The sequence below is a fragment of the Oryzias latipes genome, chromosome 12 (genome assembly GCF_053564925.1).
Source record: "Oryzias latipes strain Hd-rR chromosome 12, Olatipes_Hd-rR_3.1".
NCBI classification, from domain to species: Eukaryota; Metazoa; Chordata; class Actinopteri; order Beloniformes; family Adrianichthyidae; genus Oryzias; species Oryzias latipes.
The window spans coordinates 3,872,607-3,895,511 of NC_136248.1; the positions used below are offsets into that span (position 1 = coordinate 3,872,607).

At 44.9% G+C, this 22,905-nt stretch overlaps 1 protein-coding gene and 1 long non-coding RNA gene across 12 annotated transcripts; one reads left to right on the forward strand and one right to left on the reverse strand.

Moving 5' to 3' along the window:
• Positions 1-728: 728 nt before the first annotated feature.
• On the reverse strand, positions 729-22,523 carry zer1 (zyg-11 related, cell cycle regulator). Of its 11 annotated transcripts, none has more exons than XM_078955611.1 (17): positions 22,377-22,523; positions 17,836-18,022; positions 15,281-15,487; positions 15,055-15,205; positions 12,837-13,294; positions 12,388-12,561; positions 12,187-12,301; positions 11,880-12,026; positions 11,641-11,814; positions 11,302-11,517; positions 9,647-9,688; positions 9,415-9,534; positions 7,970-8,085; positions 6,829-7,017; positions 4,665-4,762; positions 4,439-4,541; positions 729-2,645 (listed from the first exon to the last, which is right to left on the reverse strand). In XM_078955611.1, the coding sequence occupies exons 3-17, from the start codon at positions 15,445-15,447 to the stop codon at positions 2,558-2,560; spliced, it is 2,358 nt and encodes a 785-aa protein (XP_078811737.1). In that variant the 5' UTR covers positions 15,448-15,487; positions 17,836-18,022; positions 22,377-22,523; the 3' UTR covers positions 729-2,557. The 11 variants fall into 11 exon arrangements, with proteins under 11 accessions (XP_078811737.1, XP_078811738.1, XP_011491514.1 ...); XM_078955612.1 differs by having other exon boundaries at positions 17,836-18,019; positions 22,377-22,519; XM_011493212.3 differs by having other exon boundaries at positions 17,836-17,958; positions 22,377-22,517.
• Positions 21,370-22,650, forward strand: LOC144996264 (uncharacterized). Its single transcript, XR_013659265.1, has 2 exons — positions 21,370-21,671; positions 21,815-22,650. It is a non-coding gene; the product is annotated as an uncharacterized LOC144996264 (long non-coding RNA).
• The last annotated feature ends 255 nt before the right edge of the window (positions 22,651-22,905 follow it).

Below are 22,905 nucleotides of genomic sequence, written 5' to 3' on the forward strand. Positions count from 1 at the left end.
CTTCCATGTTTTCAGAAAACAAGTGGATTAAACCCAACAACTGAAGCTCCCCACTAATGACGACTCCAGAATGCCACGGTTATTAAAATGTTCTCCTCCCCTGGACAAGAATCATAGATCTACTGATGCTCCAGCTGTCTGGAGCTCTAAGCATCATGGGAATCAACACAATGTTGATGCTTTGCCTCAGCAAACACTATGAATGATTTCTATTGAATTATTGAACATTTGTACGTCCTCCTACTCTTGTTGAGAAAAGAATCTTCCTACTTCCTCCAGAAACCATCTTATTGGCTGTTCGACAAGAGGTGAGGATCCACATTCATTCTTTTCTACAACATCCACCGATTTGCCTCCAAATCCTTCAGTATCAAAATAAGTTTCATTCAAATGTAAATGCTTGATCCAGGGGGCTTCAGCTGTTCTCACACCAACCACATTAATGCAAACACACATGATGACAACATTCTGTTTTTTGTTAAAAAAGAGTTAAATCCTGACATCGTGCCTCATCCATTCCTTATTCGTTAGAATCCTTTTTTTCCTTCTTCTAATTAAATGGCCTTCAGGAAGCGGAAATGAATTTAGGAGTTGGTCCTGAGAAGGTCCATGTTTGGAGCTGTGAGACTTTCTGCTCCCTGGATGTCTGCGTTTGTTTGCAGCTCGTCTCTGCAGGTGAGGCTGGATGGAGTCTGACCACTTTTACCCGTGGAAACACAAACATGGACTCTGGCTTCTCTGGGTTTATTGCTTATTCTCTTTTACATTTATGTCACTGACGTACTGAGAACAAAAACTGGAGCTTCTCAATGGTGGGATTCAAAGTTCTTCCCCATCGAGTTGAACGGATCAGCAGCATGAAGAGCCAAACTGAGAGCTGAAGGAATATAAAAAGAGCGGCTGAGGTGGAGCGGCGGTGCCGGCAGTCTCCTGCTTTTCCAGGTTTCAACACAAACATCTTGACTTCTGAACGTCTGCACAGATGTTTGCTGATCTCGTCACGTCCGTCCTCCTCTGACCTCAGAGTGGACCAGTCCAAGACCTGCAACGTCCAGCTGGGCCGGTCTGACTCAAGATCTCCCCCCACCCACGGCTGGAAACACCCCCCCACCAGAACACGAGCGGACCTGCAGCAGAACCCACAGAGAGAAACCGAAGACCAGAACCAAAAGGTCAGGTCAGCGGGAAAAACGGAGCCAGCTGACCTGGACCCTAAATGAAGACAAAAACCATGATAGCACTCACACCTGAGGCCGCCGGGTCCAACAGCTGACCTGCTTCATCAGCAGGAAGGTCCAGATTGAAGGTCTGCAACCACAATCTGAGCAGCGGCCTGCCTCTGTGACCGGATCTTCTTTGGTTTGGAGGGGGCGGGCTAGTCTTCATTGCTCCGCCTCCCCTTCAGCTCGTTTGTTCAGGGCTCAGTCTTGAAGCTCTGATGCTGGAAGCTTGTGTTGTTCTGTAGCCGCGAGAAACTGAAAGACTTTGAACTCGTTTGAATGGGTTGGGAGGGGTTCCGGCTCACTGAGCATCCGCACGCAGAAACGTGAGTCTGCCGGCCTCAGAACGATGAAGACGAGGGCCCACCTTCACTGAACCACAAACCTCAACCTCAATAAATAGTCCAATGTGAAGGTCGCCCGAGACGCCGTCTCTGCTCGGACTCGTCCCGACTCCTCAGAAGTTCAAACCAGTTTAAGGGCGTCGTCTCAGATCGGAGTCCAGTCCTGGAATCGCCGAACCAACAGACGCCGGTCCCCGGCTCCAACCCACTGGACACGATGGACAAGTGTGGAACAGTTTCTCCACTCCGAACTCAGCTTCAGAGCACAGACCGGCTGGATTTTAGCGAGCGGGACCGGTTGGTGCTGCTCACCGACACAGTTGTCGTCCCTCTGTGCACGTTTGAGGGGAACCTGGAAGGTTCCGCCCTCTGAGCCGCCAAACTGACAGCGGAGGATCGGCAAAGTCAGGGCCTGTCGGCGTGTCCGAGCGCTGCGTTAAAGTGGGCGTCGCCCACAGCCGAGCTGAAGGACGGAGAACGTCTGCATGCGAGGAGTCCGATCTGCCGCCGGAGCAGCGCCGGCGCTGGTCCGGATCAGAGCCCCTCCGGACTGCCGCTGGAGGACAGAGCGCGCAGGAGCCGCACAGTTCACAGTTTATAAAACAGTAAAAGGATGGGACAGGTAATTACAAACACCTGCTGCACCGGCAGGCGTGTGCACGTGTGGGAGTGCACGAGGCTGACCCCTCCCTTTGTTTCTGGGGGGGCCAAATCTGTCCAAAGGTCCCTGACAGACACACGTGCACGCATAGACACACACAATCACACTGAGATAAGAGTTAATCCAAAACTGCACCCCCCCACACACACACAGCAGCAGCCCGCCCCCCCCCGACACAAAGCCCACAGCTGAAGTGACAGATGAAGGTCAGAAATGCCTCTGCTCTACACAAGTGGGGAGGAAGAGGAGGGCCGCAGATGCAGGACCATCGAGGTTGGTGGGGGGAGGGAGGGGGTTGGCTGGAGACGCGGTAGAACGGCGCCGCCTGCAGGTCAGCCTCTGTGTCCGTAGTTGACCTCCTGTCCGTTGCTGGTCTCCATGGGGTCTTCGTGGAAACTTTCACAGTGTTCCATGACTTTCCTGGAAATGAGAGAAACGGGAGCGCCGAGGTCAGGTCAGCGCACAGGCAGACACGTGCACGGCCACGTGCACACATCAAAAAGAAATATATCCAAATATTGTTTGAAAGATCAAAAGGATTAGGTGTCCTGCTCACACTGCATTGTGGGAAACAGCAGTGAGAAAGATACAGATGTTTTCTTCATCACCATTAAAGTTATTGAACATTTCAACCTCCTCCTCCTCCTCATGTGATGTTTACAGCCGTTTCATCTGTGTGCTCACTGTCCATTGGTCCTTCTGCACACTGCCCCGCCCCTTTACATCTCTGACCAACCACAGAACAGCCGATTCATGGCTGACAAATCCATCATCCATCTTCCTGACTAGAGAACTCCATATTAGCCGAGACATGAAAGATGAGGAGTGATGAAGGAGAGCTGGGGAGAGGCGCTGAAGGTCCCTCTGGCTGCCGCGATCGCTGCCCTCTGTGCTCGGCTGCGATGAACCTCGCAGAGCTGGATTAAAGCGGGGTTCTGTGGTAAGTGCCTACACTGCCACCTACTGCACGGGGGCTAAATCAGCGCTCAACTCAGATTTTTAGGAACAGACAGAAGTCACAAAGGTGAATTAAGGATGTTTGGCTTCTGCAGTTTAAAGGGCCTCTATTGCGCTTCTCTGAAGCCTTTCAGAGTCAACTATATCCATATAGATCAGAGTTTTTCAACCTTTTTGAGCCACGGCACACTTTATCCTTGACAAAAATCCTGCGGCACACCAGCATCCAAAAATGAAAAAAAAAAGGAGAAACTCTATATTCTGTATTGATCTACAGCCCCTCCGCAGTCTCACATGCATTTTTGTGATAATTGTGGCAGAAAAAGCTGGAAGCTGCAGCTGTTTTTTTCTAGAAGATGTAATAAAAGTTAAGTTAGAAGATTTATGCATTATGGGAGATGTAGTGTGAAAACTGCCACAAAAGGGCAGACCGACTCGCGTCTCTGAGCTTCATTGTTTTGTTCACTTGTTCCACGGTCTGATACCAGATTCTGTGGAAAGCTACACCGCTAAAGACGAGCTTTAGCTGGTATTTTTGTTGGAACAGAGAAACTTTATGAGCAGAATCAGAACAAGGAAGTGAAGACTTTAACCACTTCTGATTGGTCAGACTGATGACATGTGATTAAGCCTCCAAGAATGATTGGTGGAGACAGTTAAAGGGGCGGGACTTTTCTGAAAACGGCTGAAGCTACGACTAAATCGTGGTACCGTCATTCTTATCAAAATGTCTTTAATAGAATCAAATACACACAAAGAAAAAAGTATTTTATGATCTTATTTCTAACTACTCAGTGTTTTATCAGGACCTGTTTGGATGAACAAAGAGCTGATATCCTGAAGATGGAAAATGTTTTTAGATCAGTGAATGAGGGCAATTTCCCACGACACACCTGACCATCTCCCACGGCACACTAGTGTGCTGCGGCACAGCGGTTGAAAACCACTGATATAGATCATCATAAATCTCCTTTTTAACATCATACCACACTTAAAAGCTCAAAAAGTTGATTTTGCATGATATAGGCCCTTTAATAAAATGGATAAATAAATTTAGCTTTAATTTGGTTAAATCGATGTTAAATCGGGGTTTATGCTGGTACTCGACCTCCAACAGTTACGGTTCTCCTTCTCTGAAAGCTGAAGGAGTCTGACGGTTGGTGGACCATCCTGACCAGAGAACTTCCTTCTTGTTCTGACAGCCTCTACTCACTTTAACCCACATTATCCACTGTTACTACAGGTGTCGGCCTCACCCGGCCATGTCCTTGGTCTCTGGATGAGAACTTTCCAGCTCCAGGACCTTCTCCAGCAGAGTTATGCCCCCCTCCTTTATGAGCAGCGGACAGTATTTGCTGGCTGCAAGAAAAGTGACAGATTTGAATCAGTTCTGAATGAAAATAACGAAGACACTCATCGTCATTGTTGGGAAACAAGCACAGGACGGGAGCAGGAAAGCAGAGCAACACCAAGCCCACTCACGGTAAACGGACACCAGGTTGAAGAGCGCCCACGTGGCCCAGTGCTGGCTGACGGGGGAGATGCTCTGTGGCAGCAGGCGCAGGATGGGCTCGAACGACCTGAGGGACAGACCGAAGCGTCAGGACAGCAGCCTCTTTGCTCCCCCAGCTAGCCTTTCATCCTGCAACGTGTCCAGGACATTTTTACAGGGAGGGGGTCTCAGAGTAGGAGTGGGGGGGCTGCAGCTCAGCAAACCTTGATGGACAGCTGATGTTCAAAGGGCTGGAAATGGAGCTGAACTGGTTTCAAAACAGTTATTAAATCATGACTTACAAATGTACTTTCAACATTAAAAACGGATGCGACGTGATAGAAATGCTAAAAGCAAAACGCCTATTTTTCATTGCTAGCATGAAACTAACCAGGATTCCCTCCGGTTTGCATTGCGTTTTCTATACAATAACACTTCATGGATTGGATTTATCTACACTTTTCCAGACGCTCAAAGCGCTTACAGTGTGTCCAGTATTCATTCCCTCCTCATTCATTCTAGGTGATGGTAACTACTGATGTAGCCACAGCTGCCCTGGGGCAGACTGACAGAGGCGTGGATGCCAGCACGCCTCTGACCATCACCTTACATTTATACACAGTCACACACCAGTGGAGCCACACTGGAGGCAGGGAGGGTGAAGTGTCTTGCCCAAGGACACAACAACAGTTGACTGAGGGGAGTGGGGATCGAACCGCCGACCCTTCGATCATTGGACGACCCGCTCAATCGCCTGAGCCACTGCCGCCCTATGAACATTCATTTATAGAAAAGTTTGAAATGTCCTCCATCTGTTGTTTCTTGTACAAAAACATGAATACCATGACTTATTTGACCCTTTTCTTATTTTCCTGAAGATCTGAGTTTTTTTTTTCTTATTAAAATTGGACCAAAATGAAACATTTTATGGTCATTCTACTGTATCTGCTAAGCCGTGTCTCATCGTTTCCCGCCCTTTGCAGTATGGCGTCGCTCTTGTCGTATCTTGGACAATGGTAACAGGCTAGCGTAGCCTATATAGCCCTTTTGGGAGGAGCGTGGAGCCAGCATTTGCAGCTGGTGACATCGGGTTTGTCAAAAAAGGGAGCAACTGCATGCTGAAGACTTGTTTTTACCGACTAAATATACTTTTAAGGGTTTCAAATCTAAATGGTTATGAAACTATGTCAGAGATCAGGGCTAGGTATCACCAATAATTTCTAGAATCGATTGGATTTAACCAGAGCCTGGATCAATTCTTTCCATCCGCTCGATTTGATTACATTTTAAATGTATACATTTTACACATTTAGAAATATTTGTACAGAAATACAATACTGTAACAGATATTCATATTAATCTCATACAGTTCACATGCTACACATACGGAGAAGCTCCAACAAAAATGTGCAGATAATTAAGAAACCCGTGTTTGGTCTCTATAGCGTTAGACTTTAATCCAGAAGATTTGAGCAAAAAGCTGCGCTTTAGACCACAAATGGTTTTTAAAAAAAAGTTTATTTAAAGGAATCTGCCTGTGAGTATATAAAGCTGTTCATTTATTGTGTTATCATTAGCCGTCCTATGAGAAATTCCATTATACGTTAGCATCAAGCTAGCAGACTTTGGCTTTACTGCCTTCATCTGTCAGATCACCGGAAAGGCATGACAGATTGATCTCTATTTTATGGATTGATTATTGATTTATTACGTTTGGATCTATTCAGATCGATTAATCAATTTTATCAACCCAGCCCTTTCAGAGGCACTAAAACCTCAAGTAGACGGGCGCGAGAACACATCTAAAATGTCTGCAGATTTTGTTCTCGGCTGAGAATAATTCCAGTTAGAAATATTTTAGAAAATTCAAAATCTCTGGAAGGTTCTGGTTTCTAGATGCGGTTTGTGAAGCAACGGTGTAAGAAACGCTGACGGATCAGATTAGTCTTCAGATGTTAGCTACCGTCTGTTACAGCACCTCCTGAGTAGTCAGGATTGCAGGTCTCTGATTGGTCAGAACTGTTTTGAGGGCAGTTCTGGTCTCGGTTCAGCTGGACTGAATCGGTTGTTAGAGATGATGGATTGAAGCCACCGCAAACCAGAGCTGACCTCTGACCCCCTGACACTTCTGATGAGAGGCGACTCTGATCACACCTGTAGTTGATGTTGCGGCGTGAGCTGACGTCCCAGCTCCGGATGGCCTCCCACATCTTGTCCATGACCAGCTCCCGGCGCGGCTCCTGCATGGCCCAAACCTCAGGGCCGTCGAACATGATGTGTGACAGGACACCGCACGCGTTGTACGACACCTCGATCCCGTCAGCCTTGCTGTCCAGCAGGTTGCTGCAACGGAGAGACGAGGAGTTACTTTAGGAAAACCCAACAACCAAGATGGTGTTTTTAACATGTTTTTGTAGCATTTTTTCTGTAGATGAGGACAAATATAAAGAAAGTTAAGCTTAAAATGGCATTTCTGAGTGTTTGTTCAAAGTGTTGTAAAACAGGAGCAGACGATAAAAATGGAGTTTAGAAAAAAGCTTATTTGTAACACAGGAAATATGTTGGGTGAGATAAAAAACTCCCTGCTCTGATCCATTCTGAGAAGAGGGTATAAAGTTTCACTTTAACAATTCGATTCATTTTTATAATTTGTGGTTGCTGATTCGATTCGACCTGATTCATTGACCTAAAATGGATACAGGACATCTTTAGCCAAAATGTCAAATGTCAACCCCTGGTTTCATGCATCCGCTTGCAGGCGACTTTGTTTTCCTGGAAAATCTGGATCAGCACCGTACGGCTGAATAGCTCAGATTTTGCTCGCTAACAGTAATACTAGGTTAGGGTTCTGAGGGGCTGTAAGCTAGCGGGAGAGAAAGCGGAAGTAGAGAGCTCTCTATAACAAGAGGGTTCCAGATCCTCCCCATTTTTCCGATCCCGTCTGCGTTTCCGATCCCGTCTGCGTTTCGAGATCCCACCCATTTTTCTGATCCCGTTTGCGTTTCCGATCCCGTCTGGGTTTCTGATTTCCCCCGCATTTCCAGATTCCACCTGTTTTTCCCATCCCATTTGCGTTTCTGATTCAGTCTGCGTTTCTGATCCTGTCTGTGTAGTGACTGTGATTACTTCTGGTTGTACTGAGATTCCCATTACTCCTAAGTAATACTACTGTAGTCATACTACATGTAAATACTAAATGTGTATGTTAGTTAGACCGTGTAAACAGCAGTGCTTGTGCAGTGCTTGAGCAGTGTTTGTGCAGAAGCAGAGAGCGCCCCCTGCTGCCAGCCTTTACCTAAAGACAGAGATGAACTGCGGCGTGAGCAGCTGTGGCCGCAGAGCCTTGACCTCCGCCACGTTTCCCAGCAGCCCCAGCATGTTGCGATGAAGCTCCTGCTTGTCTGGAAACTCCTGCAGGAAGGAGACGATGCACAGAGAAGAGACGGTCACACTTCTAGAAGGATTTCTCACACTGCAGCGTTTAATCACCTGAAAGTCACGCACTGAACTAATATAGATATATGATTTACATTAAACACATATAGTAAACATATAGTAAACATATAGATCCCCTCCTCTGTATGTGATTTCAAAATGATTCGACAAAATAAACTTTCACTCAATGTTAACAAAATAAATTCATGATTTTTTGGAAATCGCCATATTCCTGCAGATTTAGAAATAAATGTTTCTAATGAAAAGCATGTTCTGGAAAGAGTGACTGAAATTGAGTTTTAGTAGTAATTATGGACAACAAAATAATCTGGAAGCCACATATAAAGCAAGTCAGAGCCAAAATTGGTAAAAGCGTATCAGTGTTGGGAAAAACGTGTCATACAGTCACTCACAAAGCACATCTACAAATATATTCATCCATAATACTACCATATTTACAATACAGTGTAGAAGTTTGGGGAAATACTTATAAAGCAAATCTATAGTGTTTGTATGTCTTACCAAAAAAGACTATTGGAACAGTTTATGGTGTAGATTATGGGACACACACAAACGCACTATTTTTAAAGTTGGTTTATTGAATTTTTGGGAAGTAGTGAAACTTAAAACAGCACACAGCATGTTTAAAGCCAAAAATAACTTGATACCAAAATAAACTTACAGCAAATGTTCAAGGACAGAGATGAGAGTTACAATTTAAGAAAACAGCTGAACAAAAAGCAGAGCACTCATACTTCAAAAAGAAAATGTGCTAATCAACTTGTGGCCTGGATTTATGGAACGGATTGGATGTAAAGAAAGCTAAATAATATAAATAATACAATTAAAATAAAATAAAATAAAAGCTAAATAAAGGATGTTTGTTATTTAAAGCCTGTTTTTTTCTTTTTTCTTATACACAGCATGAAAGAAAACGCAAACATTGAAAGCAGTAATATATAAACAAGCATCATTTTTTTAACAGAAGATGATGACAGCCCCCGTCTGCCCGCAGGCCCCGTCTGCCCGCAGCCCCCCGTCTGCCCGCAGCCCCATATATCTCACTCGTCATTCATGCTGCACCTTTTCTGAATGATCATCTATCAACAAATATTCCGCTGCAGCATCTTTCATAAGGTTAAGCCAAAAAAGGTGCATTAGCAGCGGAGAGAAGGACCAAGAACGGTTCCATGTACAGAAAACTGTCATTTTAAAAAATGGAAGGATGATAATTTTGTATATTTACCTCCGCCTCTACCTACAGCATCCTGTGGTGGACACTTCCACAAAGCAGAGTGGGCTCACCTTCAGACAATCCAGGAAGAGAGTCATGCCGCGACAGTTGAGGAACATCTGACAGTTGTCCGGCGTCTCATCGGTGATGTTCCACAAAGCGCTCCAGGAAAACTCCATCACCTGATCACACTGTAAGCAAACAGTTTCTTCAGGCCTCACAAATGCAGGACAGGCAGGAGAGCAGGAGGCCGGCCCCCTAGCTGACAATGACATGCTGTCAGTCATGAAGGTTCAGACTCACCATTCTGTCCAGCAGCTTCTTCTGAATCAAGTTCAGCATCGTCTGAAATCAAGACACACATTTTCAGTTCAACAGGAAACCAAAGCATCACCAAAGTATCTGTGGCAGCAAACATTTATAAGGTTTAAGAAGTGAACCATAACCCAATCATCTATGATCGGAATGTCACATGGTCTGATTTTTTAAAGAATTTCTTTGTAACAAAATTAAACAAAATTTTAATGATATAAATTTTATTTTATAAAAATAAATTTGGAAAAATAAATATTTGATCGATAACAAAAGTTCAACATTACTTTGTTATATACCCTTTGTTGGCAATGACAGCAGTCAAACATTTTTTGTGAGTCTTCACAAACTGTTGCTGGTATTTTGGTCCATTCCTCCCTGCAGATCTCCAGCAGTGATGTTTTGGGACTGTTGCAGGGAAACACAGACTTTCAACTCCATTCAAAGGTTTTTTTTATGGGGCTGAGATCTAGAGACTGGCTAGGACCTGGACCAGGAAAATGCTTCTTATTAAGCCACTCCTTCGTTACCCGGGCAACGTGTGTTTGGGATGGTTGTCATGCTAAAAGACCCAGCCAGGTTTCATCTTCAGTGCTGATGGAGAAAGGTTTTCACTCAAAACCTGATCATACACAGCTCCATTCATTCTTTTCCTTTACACGGATCAGTCGTCCTGGTCCCTTTGCTGAATAACAGCCCCAAAGCATGATGCTTCCACCTCCATGCTTTACAGTAGGTCTGGTGTTCTTTGGATGCGACTCAGCATTCTTTCTCCTCCAAACATGACGAGTAAAAAAGGTTTATTGTGGTTTCATCTAACTATAGGACATTCTCCCAACCCTCTTGTGGATCATCTGCTCTCTAGCAGACTTTAGACGGGTCTGCACATGTACTGGCTTTAGCAGGGGGACACGTCTGGCCCTGCAGGGTTTGAGTCCCTGGCGGTGTAGTGTGTTCCTGATGGTAGCCTATGTTACTTTGGTCTCAGCTCTCTGCAGGTCATTCACTAGGTCCCCCGTGGGGTTCTGGGATGTTTTTGTTCACCGTTCTTGTGATCATTTTGACCCCACAGGGTGAGATCTTTCAGGGAGCCCCAGATGGAGGGAGATTCTCAGTGGTCTTGTACGTCTCCCATAACCTAATATTTGCTCCCACAGGTGATTTCTTCACACCAAGCTGCTTACCTGTTGCAGGTTCAGTCTCCCAGCCTGGTGCAGGTCAGCAATTTGGTTTCTGGTGTCCTTAGACAGCTCTTTGGTCTCCATAGTGGAGTTTGGACTGTGGTAGTTTGAGGTTGTGGACTGGTGTCTTTTCTATAGTTAACCAGTTCAAGCAGGAGCCATTAATCCAGGTAACCAGTGGAGGACAGAGGATCCTCTACAGAAGAAGTTACAGGTCTGTGAGAGCCACAAATCCTGCTCGTTTGTAGATGAACAAATGCTTATTTTCCACCATCATTTACAAATGAACTCTTTAAAAAATCAGACAATGGGATTTTCTGGATGTTTTTCCTCATTTTGTCTCTCATAGTTGAGGTTTACCTCTGATGAAAACGACAGGCCTCTCTCATCTTTTGAAGTGGGAGAACTTGCACCATTGGAGGCTGACTGAATACTTTTTTGCCCCGCTGTATTTGTGGGCGTTACCTTGACAAATCCCATCTTGCCCACGGCCTCCTTGTGATGGTTGTCCACCTGGCAGACCAGAGCGTTGCACAGGTGTACGGCAATCCTCTGGATGGACTCGTCCTGCCGGGCCGGCTCCAGGATCTTCAGCAGCAGCTGGTTGACACGCCGGTACTGAAACTCCAGCTCCTCTGGGATGCTGAAGTTACACAGAGTCAGGCAGCAGTTCCTCTGGACCTAGGGGTGGGGGTTGTTATAGTTAGTATTTTTGGTGCTGCAGCACTACCACCACCGAACCAGCTGCCAGGGAGGATCAGTTCAGCTTGAAGTCTATGGAATGATTGGTGCAGCCTGACTCACTGTGACCTCCTGGTACTGCTCCATCCCGTTCAGAACCACCTGGATCACCTCTCGGCGGAGCAGCACGCTCTGGTCGCTGCGGTACTCGGTGTTAGTCAGGTAGAAGAGAGCCGCGCTGCCCGTCACCTGAATGCTTTTGTCGTATTTGTGGCACTTCAGAGCTCCAATCACGAGCTGAGACGGACACAGAGCCATCAGAGCGCCGCCACAACAGAAACTCCACCCCCCTGAGGCCTTACCTGCAGGGCGCGCAGCAGCTGGTTGCAGTGCTGGATCCTGGCGATGTCGAACAGCTGGTTGATGGCTCTGTGGGCCAGCTCAGGCCGAAACTCTGTGTACGCCTCGATGGCGTTCAGAACCTGCTCCTCATTTTTAGACCCGGTCACCTGAGGAGGAGCAGAAAAGGCGATTTCTCATCAGATCTAATGAAAATACTTCAGTGCTGTAAAAAAGCAACCTGTTTGTGACACACACTGCTCTAAATGATAAAAATCTATCTTTAATCAAAAAGGAAACCGCTGCGGCGTTCACGGCGTGGATCTGTACCTTGTAGGCGGGGATGTGCGTCACGTTGCAAAGCGTGGTGTCGTACAGGCCCAGAAACTGCAGAGGCCTCTTCAGCTCCCTGAAGGGGTAGATGCTGCTCTTGCACGGTTCAGTGCTGCAAGATTGAGACAAGGCTCAGCTCCGACTGTCACCTAGAGGTCACTGACCTTTTATCCCCCCACCCCACGGCAGGACAGCCACCTGGGACGCCCCATCGCTTCCTCAAAGTGCGGGACGGCGCAGTTGTCCAGCATGATGTGGCCCGAGATGTCCAGAGAAACCAGGTGGGGCAGACGCTGCACGATGGCCGTCAGGATCTTCCTGGTCATCTTGAACTTGGTGACCCTCATGCTCTCCTGTGAGATGTCCAGATGCCTGAGGAAACCAGAGAGCATCACTCCACCTGAGAACGCTAGAGTCGTTTCACCTGCACAGGTCACGTCAAAGCGGCAACAAACAGACAATCTGAATCACAGAAACACGATTAGACTGAAGAAAAAACTGCAAACGTGTTAGAAGCTGCACAAATCTTCTCTGCTCCGTTTTCATTGGAAACAGCACAGCAGGCGCCTCATCAGTTTATATCATTTCCAACGTCTGTTGGAAAAAAGGTCCCAACTTTTAACAGTGGACAGGCTCCGCCCCCTCACCTGAGATGAACCAGCTCCAGCACTGTGCCAATCAGCTCCTCAGACAGGTCGACGTTGTACAAAACCAGAGACGCCAGTCTGTCCTTCCACTGCGCCAGGAAGGCCGTTCCCAGCAGGTGCACGTTGGACAGGTCCAGGGAGGTGACGCACCTGAGGGGTCTGAGCAGCGCCTCGGCGTCCACCTCGTCCGGGAGACCCCCCAGGTTCAGCAGCCGGAGGCGGTTGAAGCCCTGGAAGCTGAAGTCCGTTTCTAAGGCCTGCCTGGAGGCGGGGCTCTCCTCCTCCTCCTCGTCCTCGGTGCTTTCGTTGCAGGCGAGCGGAGCCCCCCCCTTCTTGTAGAAGATGTTGCTGCAGCCGAACAGACACAGAGAGACCAGGGTGTCCCTGAAGCAGGCCAGCGTCTTCAGGCTGCGGGAGGAAAGCCCGTTGCAGTAGGTGAGGTGGAGCTCGATCAAGTCCTGCAGAAACACCAGCAGTTATTCAACTGGGGGGTGGGGTGGGGGGTTCCTGCGTCATATACACTCTACATCACATATGTCAAAGTCAAGGCCCGCGGGCAGAATCCGGCCCGCGAATGAGATATCTATGGCCCCCGGGATGATATTTGATTAGTATTAGAACCGGCCCGCAGGCTGTAGCCGCCCGCTGGTGTTTTGCACGCACCAATACTACGTTTCCCATAATGCAACGGTAACCCGCGAACTCACTGCAGCGCAGCAAGCGGACCTCGGCTTCATCATTCATCCCCGACACAATGGCCGAGCTGCGCATCCAATCTGCTCAGACGCTCTCTATGTTTGGCAGCACATACCTGTGTGAACGACTGTTCTCTTTGATGAAGCTAAACGAAACATCACACAGGAGCCGTCTTACTGATCAGCACCTTCACTCAATCCTGAGGATTACCTCAGCTCAGAGCCTTACCCCGAACATTGAACTTGTACAAAAAAAGGGGCATCACCAAGTACAGGCCCATCCTCAGACAAGTGAGCATCACAGAGCATTAACGTATATTTAGTTTTTAATTCAGTTAAATTTTTAAATTTGTTTCTACAAGAATGGGATTTTTCTTTGAAGGACGTATTGTTTTATCTGTGTGCCATATATTTTTGCATTTTATTTTATTTTATTTATTTATATTTATTTTTCAGTTAATGGACTCAGGGGAAATTTCAGTTAAGAGCCATGAGAAAGAATACAACTGATTTGATTTATTCTATATTTTCTCATTTTACTATTTGAAGCAGTAATTGGTAGGATAGAAGAGCAGCATAATATTTATAATATTTATATTGCATGCAGTTTCATTTATGCATTTATCTTGATATAAGGAACATATTTTGTTTTTGAAAGAAAATTTCTTTTTTGCTGTTTGCCTGTTGAAAATGTTTTTTATCTTCAACTTATTGACGGAGCCATAAGAAAACATTACTTTATTCATTTAATATACAGGACATATGATTTTTCTTTGAAGGCAGTTTGTTCTTGTCTGTGTGCCTGCTGAAAAATGATTTCCCGATTATTCATTTAATCGTTAAATGATACACTATGTTAGGTCTTGGTTCAATAAGCTACGTGCAACCATTTCAATATGTTTTAATAAACATCGAAACAGTCCGGCCCTCGGCTTATAGCCAATTTGTTTTTTTGGCCCTCAGTGTATTTGACTTTGACATCCCTGCTCTACATGAAAGCACGTCCCACAGCTAAAGGCCCCCAGCTGGTGGATTAGGGTTCTCCAAGCAAGACATGCTTTGGTTTTTTCATGTAGATGTTTGACCTTGATGCTGTTTTACTCCTTTCAGCAGATGACTGTGAACAACTTGTGACCTCACCATATCAGCTGTAAAGAAATATCCTGTTGACACCAAGGCAGACGTAAGACTTCCAGTTAGAAGCTCCTTCAAAAACAAAAATAACTGGCCGTGTTTCACGCTGCACTTAGATGAAGGTGTGGCCTCTTGATTGACAGCTCTAGCACAGCCTTACCGACAGTTATTTTTTTCCTTACCCATTCTTTAAAGGAGAGGTTGACAGCATGTGTTGTCAAGACAACGATGAAGCAGAAAAAAGTATTTCATAACAGCATGATGCAAACCACATGGTTCAGAACCTGTCCGGCCGCAGGACTGACCCGGCGGCAGCTCACCTGTGCTGCACTGAAGCAGGTGAGCTATCACAGATGTTTTCCTGACAAACCGCCCCTGCAGACTCTGACCTGCTTGCGTATGGCCTCCAGGTCTCGGTCCCGCACAAAGTCCTCCCTCAGCTGCACTCGGGTCAGTCTGGTGCTCCGTGGGTCAGAGAAGAGCTGGAAGAAGCTCTCCTCGGGTTCAAAGTTGCTGTCTGTGTGGACCAGCTCCATGTACCTGTAGAGGGCGGGATCACGCTCAGTGTGGAACCTGCGCAGGCGCTCAGAGTCGAGCGTGTGAGCGGGCACGTACGTGTTGACCAGCTTGTCGCAGATTTCGCTCGGGAGGAAGATGTCGGAGCGCAGACACAGCTTGTTCAGGGGTCCCTGGTAGCACATGGTCCTCCTGAGGTTCCGGAGGCAGAATACTGTGGTCAGGGTCATGAGGCTGTCGGGGTTGTCACCCGCTTTGGTCGCCATGTTGTCCTCCCCGGCTCAAACCCGGCAGCAAAGGGGACACCTTTGAGGACCGGAAAAAAAAAAAAAACGAGGACAAAATGTTCAGAGCATGAGAAACTTTGGAACAGAAATTAAAGTATTTCCTCAGTCTCAGGTCTTACTAAAGCAGGGGTCACCAACCCTGTGCTCGCGGGCGCACCCCTTGTGGCGCCCGCAGGGAATGCACCCCAATTTTTTTTTTTTTTGAATTGAAGCAAATATTCAACAAACAACCACGGCATGTCTATCAATGACAACAATATCAATTCTGAGATAAAGGTAGACAAAAAAAAACAAATATAACTTAAAAAATAATAAAGTAAGGGTCTATTATAAAAGTTTAAATAGATCAAATAAATTACACAATATCTGGGCGTTCCTGTGATTCATGTAATGTAAAGATTTAGTGATTAGGTTGAGACATCCATTAATGTGAGGTTTTACCTTTAAGAATTTACAAGTATGAATAAAATGCTTTGAAATTACAATCAGTACATTAATCAGAAAGTCCAGATTTTTGTCAATTAATTGTAATCCATTTTTAATTATATTCCAATTTAAAGGGTTAATGATGATATCTTTGGCTTTAAGCCAATTATGAAAAGAAGACCAAAACTTTTTTACATGCAAACATTCGAAGAAAAGACAACCATTTCACCGTTTCTAGATCATTTCCACAAAAGACACAAAGATCACTGTCCCAGTTAAAGCGAGAATGTAAAAAAATGATTGGAAGGCTAAATATAATTTAACGGGAATGCTCCAAAAATAGCACTGCTCATATAGCAAATCAATATATTGTGGTGATCTGGGGGTTAGCCCCGCCTTCAGCTTGACTCATGGGAAGTGGGGAATCTTGGTGTGTTAAATTGCTCACCATAAGTGAGGGAGCTGTGAGCAGAATTGAGGTTAATGCTGTTTGGCTGGTGGTGGGGGTGTTCAAAATAAACAGACAGATATGATTGTCCGCTAACTTATGTGAGTGTCATTTTTGACAAACGGGGGTTGTGCTTTGCATGAGGCACAGGTAGCTGATTCAGACATGTCCAGTGGAGCTGCTTCTAAGTAAGAAGATAGTGAATCAAGACTTGACCGCAACGATACCGGCCTGGATATTAGAGGGTAGTGATTCAGTGCTTGCTATTGGTAATTGATGCACTTTAGTTCTGCTATTGTGAAATATATGGCAGAGTATGGAACGGCCTGAAACTTACGAATCGGCGTTCCCGCCTTTGAGAAAAAGGCGCGTGTGTGTGTGTGAGGAGGAGAAGGGGAGGGGTAGTGGGCGCAGCTTGCGAGGTGAAACGTCGCATGGAGACCATTGCGCTACACCTGGATCATGGGGTAGCTTATGACTCAGCTCATTTTAATAATGTCATTCTTTACTAATTATTGCGGACATTTTCAATACTTGTCTGTATTTTCCATATAAATTTATTTTTACGGTTGTTTAGTTGGTGATAGTTACTTATAAATAAAGACAGCAGGTAATGCAGGCTGGAAAACAGCTGCATTTTTTCAGACCATGAATAAACAATAAATAATTTGTTTATGAAAGTATTGAGGATTTTGGAGGATTTTTAATGTTGGTGTTGCACAAAATTAGAAAAATGCCAAATATTTTTGGAGTAATCCCAGTGATGAGCTCTATGATTTAGTTTTTAATGTTTTATGAGACCTAAACATGATTTTCACAATAACAGGTTTTTTAAATAATCAAATCCCTCTGATACATTTCACAAAGACACACACAGGACCAAAAACACACACACAGGACCAGAGGCACACACAGATCATCACACACCAAGCAGAAATGAACTTATTGCTAAAAAATGATGTCAGGAGTTGAGCTCTAAGAAAATGACAAAAGAGCAAAGAAAACGGAATAATTTGATTTATTATTTCTAATTATTATTATATCCTGGCTTTGTTTGTTCATATTTGCATAATTTGACAGAATATATTTATTATTCTGGATTAATATTCCTGTCTGTTTTTATTCACATTTATGTTTAAAAAGTTAAAATTAAGTTAACGTTTTTAAAGGTTTAAAAGTTTAGCTTTAGTGTGTTCAATAAATATTTATCTTGTGTGGCTGCAACTTAAAGACTGTTTTGGATTTAGGCCCCCTCTGCAACTGACTTTGACCCTCCTGTAATACGAGTCTAAAAAATTCATGCATGTTTTTGTGTGTAAAATGAGCAAATAAAAATAGGGCACACAAAAGGAAGTCCTCAAATTGTGTTTTTTTTTTTTTTTGGGGGGGGGGGGGGGGGGGGGGGGGGCTAGGAGGTTTTTAGTGGCGCCCTTCATACCACTTACTGCGAATAAAATAGCCCTCGGTCTCAAAAAGGTTGGTGACCCCTGTACTAAAGTATTCTGCTCTCCAGGATACTCCTGTAGATTCGGCTGGAATGAGCAGGAAGGACAAATGCCAGACCAAGAGGACCATCAGAGGAAACCCTAACCCTCTGGATCAGACCAGGACCAGACCTGCCACGGGACGCACCACAGCATTAGAGCCTGTGAGGGGTTACAGGCCTCTTGTGTTGTGCTGCTAGAGAAAAGCAGTTTAGGAAAAAGAATTAGAGGAGTGTGAGAGCAGATTCATGCTACTAAGGTGAGAGCGGCAGAGACGTTTCTGCTAGAACAGCAGGGAACCAAGCAGATTCCGGACTCTCAGAGGTGCCCATTCCAGCCCGTGTGCCATGTCTGCAGCATTTTAAAGCTTTAAAACTCCTCATCCAAAGATCTGATCATTCAGACGGGAACCATCAAAGCCACAACATGTGGTCGTAACCGGTCCATGTCATTGGTCAAACCTGCAGCTCGGTAATGCTCCTTAGAGGATGGGACAATGGTTGAGAGGTGGAGGCTGAGCTCAGCACCAACGTCCTGCAGCTGATGGACCAACAACGCCAGCGACGACATTAAATTCTCTCCAATGAAATTTACGCTCTTGGGGATTCTAACGTGCTCTTGTGGCATTTTCCTGATCATATATAAAGAAAATTGAGCTGCACACTGCATTTCTGAGTATTTCTTTATTCAAATCGTTGTAAATCAGGAGCAGACGAAATAAATCCTGTTTGAAAAATCGTATTAATGACGTAGAAAACACAAACGGAGAAATCGCACCAACAGGGAAGGAGAGAGGGGAGGGGTTAAACTGCTGCTGCTCTGCAGAAACTATGTCCTAGGAAGCGACACGTTTTTTTTTTTTGCTAAATCATAATTAAAAGAACACTGGGAAGGTTTTTTACAACAGATCAAAATATGATCAGAGTGAGTCTTTAACTTAAAAAGGGCATAATTTGAAACAACAGGAATACCAAATGCCATAATAGCTATAATAAGAAAAGATGCGATTAAAAAAAAGACGTGAAATGGGGTTTTTAGGTGCCAAATAGCAGAAAATAAAATATCTGGATGGTCTTTGTAGCAAAACATTACTTTAAGTGCATATTTATTCCACATTACCCTGCAAAATCGAAAAGCTGTGAACTTAAGAGGAAATAATGAACAATGCAGTGCTGAGTCAGCTCAAATGATGCACAAGTTCAGAAGCGAGTCTCCGCTGTGAAGGTTTCACTTTCGGTGTGTGTGGCAGGAACAACACCTGTCTCCAAAACAAACACTCCCCACAGCCACCGTTCAGGTGAACGTCTCTGCAGATGATCGCATCCAACAACTTCCTTCTGAGGCTTTTGCACAACCTGCTCCAAGTCCACCGCTGTGATTCACCAAATTCAAATCTAGTTATGAAAGGACCGGATCTATTTTCCTCTAAAGAACAAATAATTATTTTTAAAATTTCTGCTCAAATCCCATTAAGTTCTAGCAATGTCTACACATTTTTAAACTATTTCACAAATAAGAATGTTGAACCGATCAATAAAATCAACTCCTGATCAAAAGACTTCCTCCTCAGTCTGCACGACCCAAACATGACGGGACGGTGTGACGCTCCTGTCACTCAGGAGACAGACTTGAACTCGGTCCACGGCGTCTCCAAAGAGTAAAAACTCTCCCCTTCATAACTGGTCTGACTGCAGGTCCTGTTTGAAGTCCCACTCCAGTCATCTTTTGATCCATTTTCAAGCCTTCCCGGTGGTATTTTAATGATAATGATGTCGTTTTTAGGCCAAACTGTCGTTTTCTAGGACAAAGTTTCTGCAGAGCGGCAGGAGTTCATTAGAAATTCACCTCCGAGTTGTGGGCGGGACTACTGGCACAGAGTCAGCCTACGCTGATATACCATCGTCCTTTTGTTTACATGCTCTCACGCTAGCTTACAGCCCCTCACACCCCCAACCTAAAATTATCAGTGAAACTAAAATGGTGATCAGTATCAGAGCTATCCAGCCATCCAGTTCTGATCCAGATTCCAGCTCAGACCAGGAAAACAAAGATGCTCATGGATCTATTTGTCTGCAAGTGGATCCATTCACGCTCTTGGTGATTTTAAGATTGTTCTTGAGGCATTTTCCTGATCATACACAGTTCCATCAGAATGAAGCAGAGCAGGGAGTTTCTCGCTTGAGCGGCGTATTTCTGGCATCACAAAATAGACCTTTTTCTAGTGGCATTTATTCGTCTGCTCCGGATCCACACTAATCTGTATGAAGGCGTACTCAGAAATGCAGTTTTAATCTTGATTTTCTTTATACGTGTCCTCCAAAAGCATCCTTCATCGGTTACATGGTTACTCTAAATTGTCCATAGGTGTGAATGCGAGTGTGCGACCGTGGCCCTGCAACAGACTGGCGCCCTGTCCAGGATGTCCCGCCTTCGCCCGCTAGTGGCCAGGATAGGCTCCAGCAACCCCGTGACCCCGAAAGGGACAAACGGATTAGATGATGAATGAACGAATGTCCTCCAAATGAGGAAAATGCTACAAAAACATGTTAAAAACACTAAAAACTAAATCTATTCGTTCATTTGTGTTTTCATTGAAGCTCCTCCTTTATGGCAAAAATGTCACCGTTGACTAGACCTGCACAATACATCGCAAATTTATCGTTAACGCGATATCGAGCTGTGCAATATGCATACCGCAAAAGACAACAAACGTAGTAATAAATGGTTACTTTAAATGTGCCAAAACAATCTTATGGAGGCTTGAAGTATTTAGAAAATCAAATAAATCCATTTGGACCAATTGGATGAAGCCCTTTGATGTTAGATGCTCGCCGCCCATGTAGACTAGTTTCATTTGTAGTATAATTTAAGGCATGTTGACTGGAAATGATGCTATTTGTTCATATTTCACAAGTTAGAAACATTGATCACTAATATCTGCAGTTTTCGTCTTATCGTGCTGCCCTACTGTTGACTTTCAAATCTCCTGACGTCACCCTTCTTTGCTTTCTGGTTATTTTTTTTTAAAAAGAGTTCTACAATTAAAACCAGTAGAGCTGTTCAGCAACTATATGTTCAATTCTCTCTAGTCAGAGAAGTAAACTGATTTATAAAGAACTCATCTGGTGTTGACTTTAAACGCACACCTTTGTGCTGTCACCACAAACACGACCCGCATTCTGCAGAAGTTTCCACCGCCTCCCTGATGTCACCCAACAGGGACCAAACCTGGTTCTGAACCAGCAACCAGCTCCTTATAACAGAAATATCATTCTGTGACATGTGATTAGAATTGGTGCGTTACCATTTAACTAGTTAAAATGGTTTCCTGGTAGAAGTAACCCAAAGATTCTAAACGGATCAGAAATGTACATTTCAGAACAAACAGAGGAAGGAATTTGCTTCCAGCTTGTTGGTAAAACAGAAACTTCAAAAATGAGGAGCTGCATTTAAATGAGTTTTCTGACTGAAAAAAAAATATTATTTATTTATTTACAGCCATTATTTAAAAAAAATATAAAGATAAATAAATCCACACAATTTATTAGAGACCTGAACAGTTCAGTGTGATCATGTAGGGCAGAAAACTACAGCATATTACAGAAAAATAAATCATGTAAATGACTAAACTTCCATCAATAGCAATATTAGAGACTCTGGATAAAAACCTGCAGTGTTTAGATGATAAATGAATTAAATTGTTAAAGTTGTGTTTGCTTCCTGCTACAGGTGAGGCTGACCTGAAAACACTTGAAACAATGAATGCAAACACGAACCCCAGGTGGGATTCATTGACTGAGGATGGATCTGGAAGTCGGATCTGACCCGCCGGGTCAGCAGGACAGGTGAGACCACTAAAGACGAGAGCAGGGCTGTTTACATGTTTACCTGACGCGCGTGGACGGGGTATTTTTCAGCATTGATGAAAGAAATTTCCGGTTTCATTTCTGAAACTGCGTGGACATTCCGGTGTTTTTCTCCCCCACAGAAACAGACCCACGGCCTTCATGCAGACACGGACCCACCTCCGAAGACCTGAACGGATTCTGCTCACCTTTGCTCCTGTTAGCTGCCCGGCTAGCCAACAGCATTAGCAACGTAGCGAGAACTTCTTGAAAAGTTGGAAACAAATGGTAAACTGGAGCCAGGCAAGTGGTTCGGTGACCCGGCCCGGCCCATTTCTCGTCTGGTTGTGGTACTTTTTTGGCTAACGAACGGCCCAAACAGAAGCTGGGGAGCCGATATTCCGATGGCAAGCTAGCTAGCTGCACCATGAATGTGGTTTCTCACACATTTGCGACAGTTGGCCGCCGGAAACCCCGAACCGACCGGCCGCGCTACGGGACCGAGCTAGAACCTGGTCCGGACCTCAACCCAAATGAGCTGCGATGGTCGTCCCGACTAACCGAACTCCCGAGAGGCTGTCACCGGTCACCTCACTGACTGTCGGGTTAGCTCCATCATGCTAGCGGTGACTTTCCCCGGCGGAGTCCGGCTCTCTCTGTTCAGTCAGACGCCGGCGCTCAGCGGCTCTTCAGCGGGTGACTTACCTCACCTGTCCCGAGGCCGAGTCCCGATGATGGCCACACAAAAAAACGATTATCGCCCGCCGCCACTCATCTGATTTTCGATTTCACCTGATGTCAACAAACAGGCTCCGCCCACTAACCCCGCTCAGCCCCTCCCACTTTTGACCCTCCACCTGACCCCCTCCCTCTTTCTATTCCTTCTGGATTAGACACATCATGTGTGTAAATTTTATCAAATAAAACTAGAAAATTGCAAAATCTTCATTGAAATAAAGTTCGTTTTGAAGATCACTAACATTTCTGCTCAAATTACTTATAAAATATTTTTTAGCACCGTTTTGCTCTCAAAATCTTTGCTGTCTAAACTCGGACTCACAAAAATCATGTGGTCATCCTGGATCTCCTCAGTGTTGGTCAGAAAACATAAGTCTGCCATTGAAGAAGACAAAGGAACAGACACAATAATGCTAACTTTTCTTCTACTATTTTTGATGTTGTACAGTCAGGCTAGAAAAAAATGGAGTCAAAAACAAATGTAAATTTGATTTGT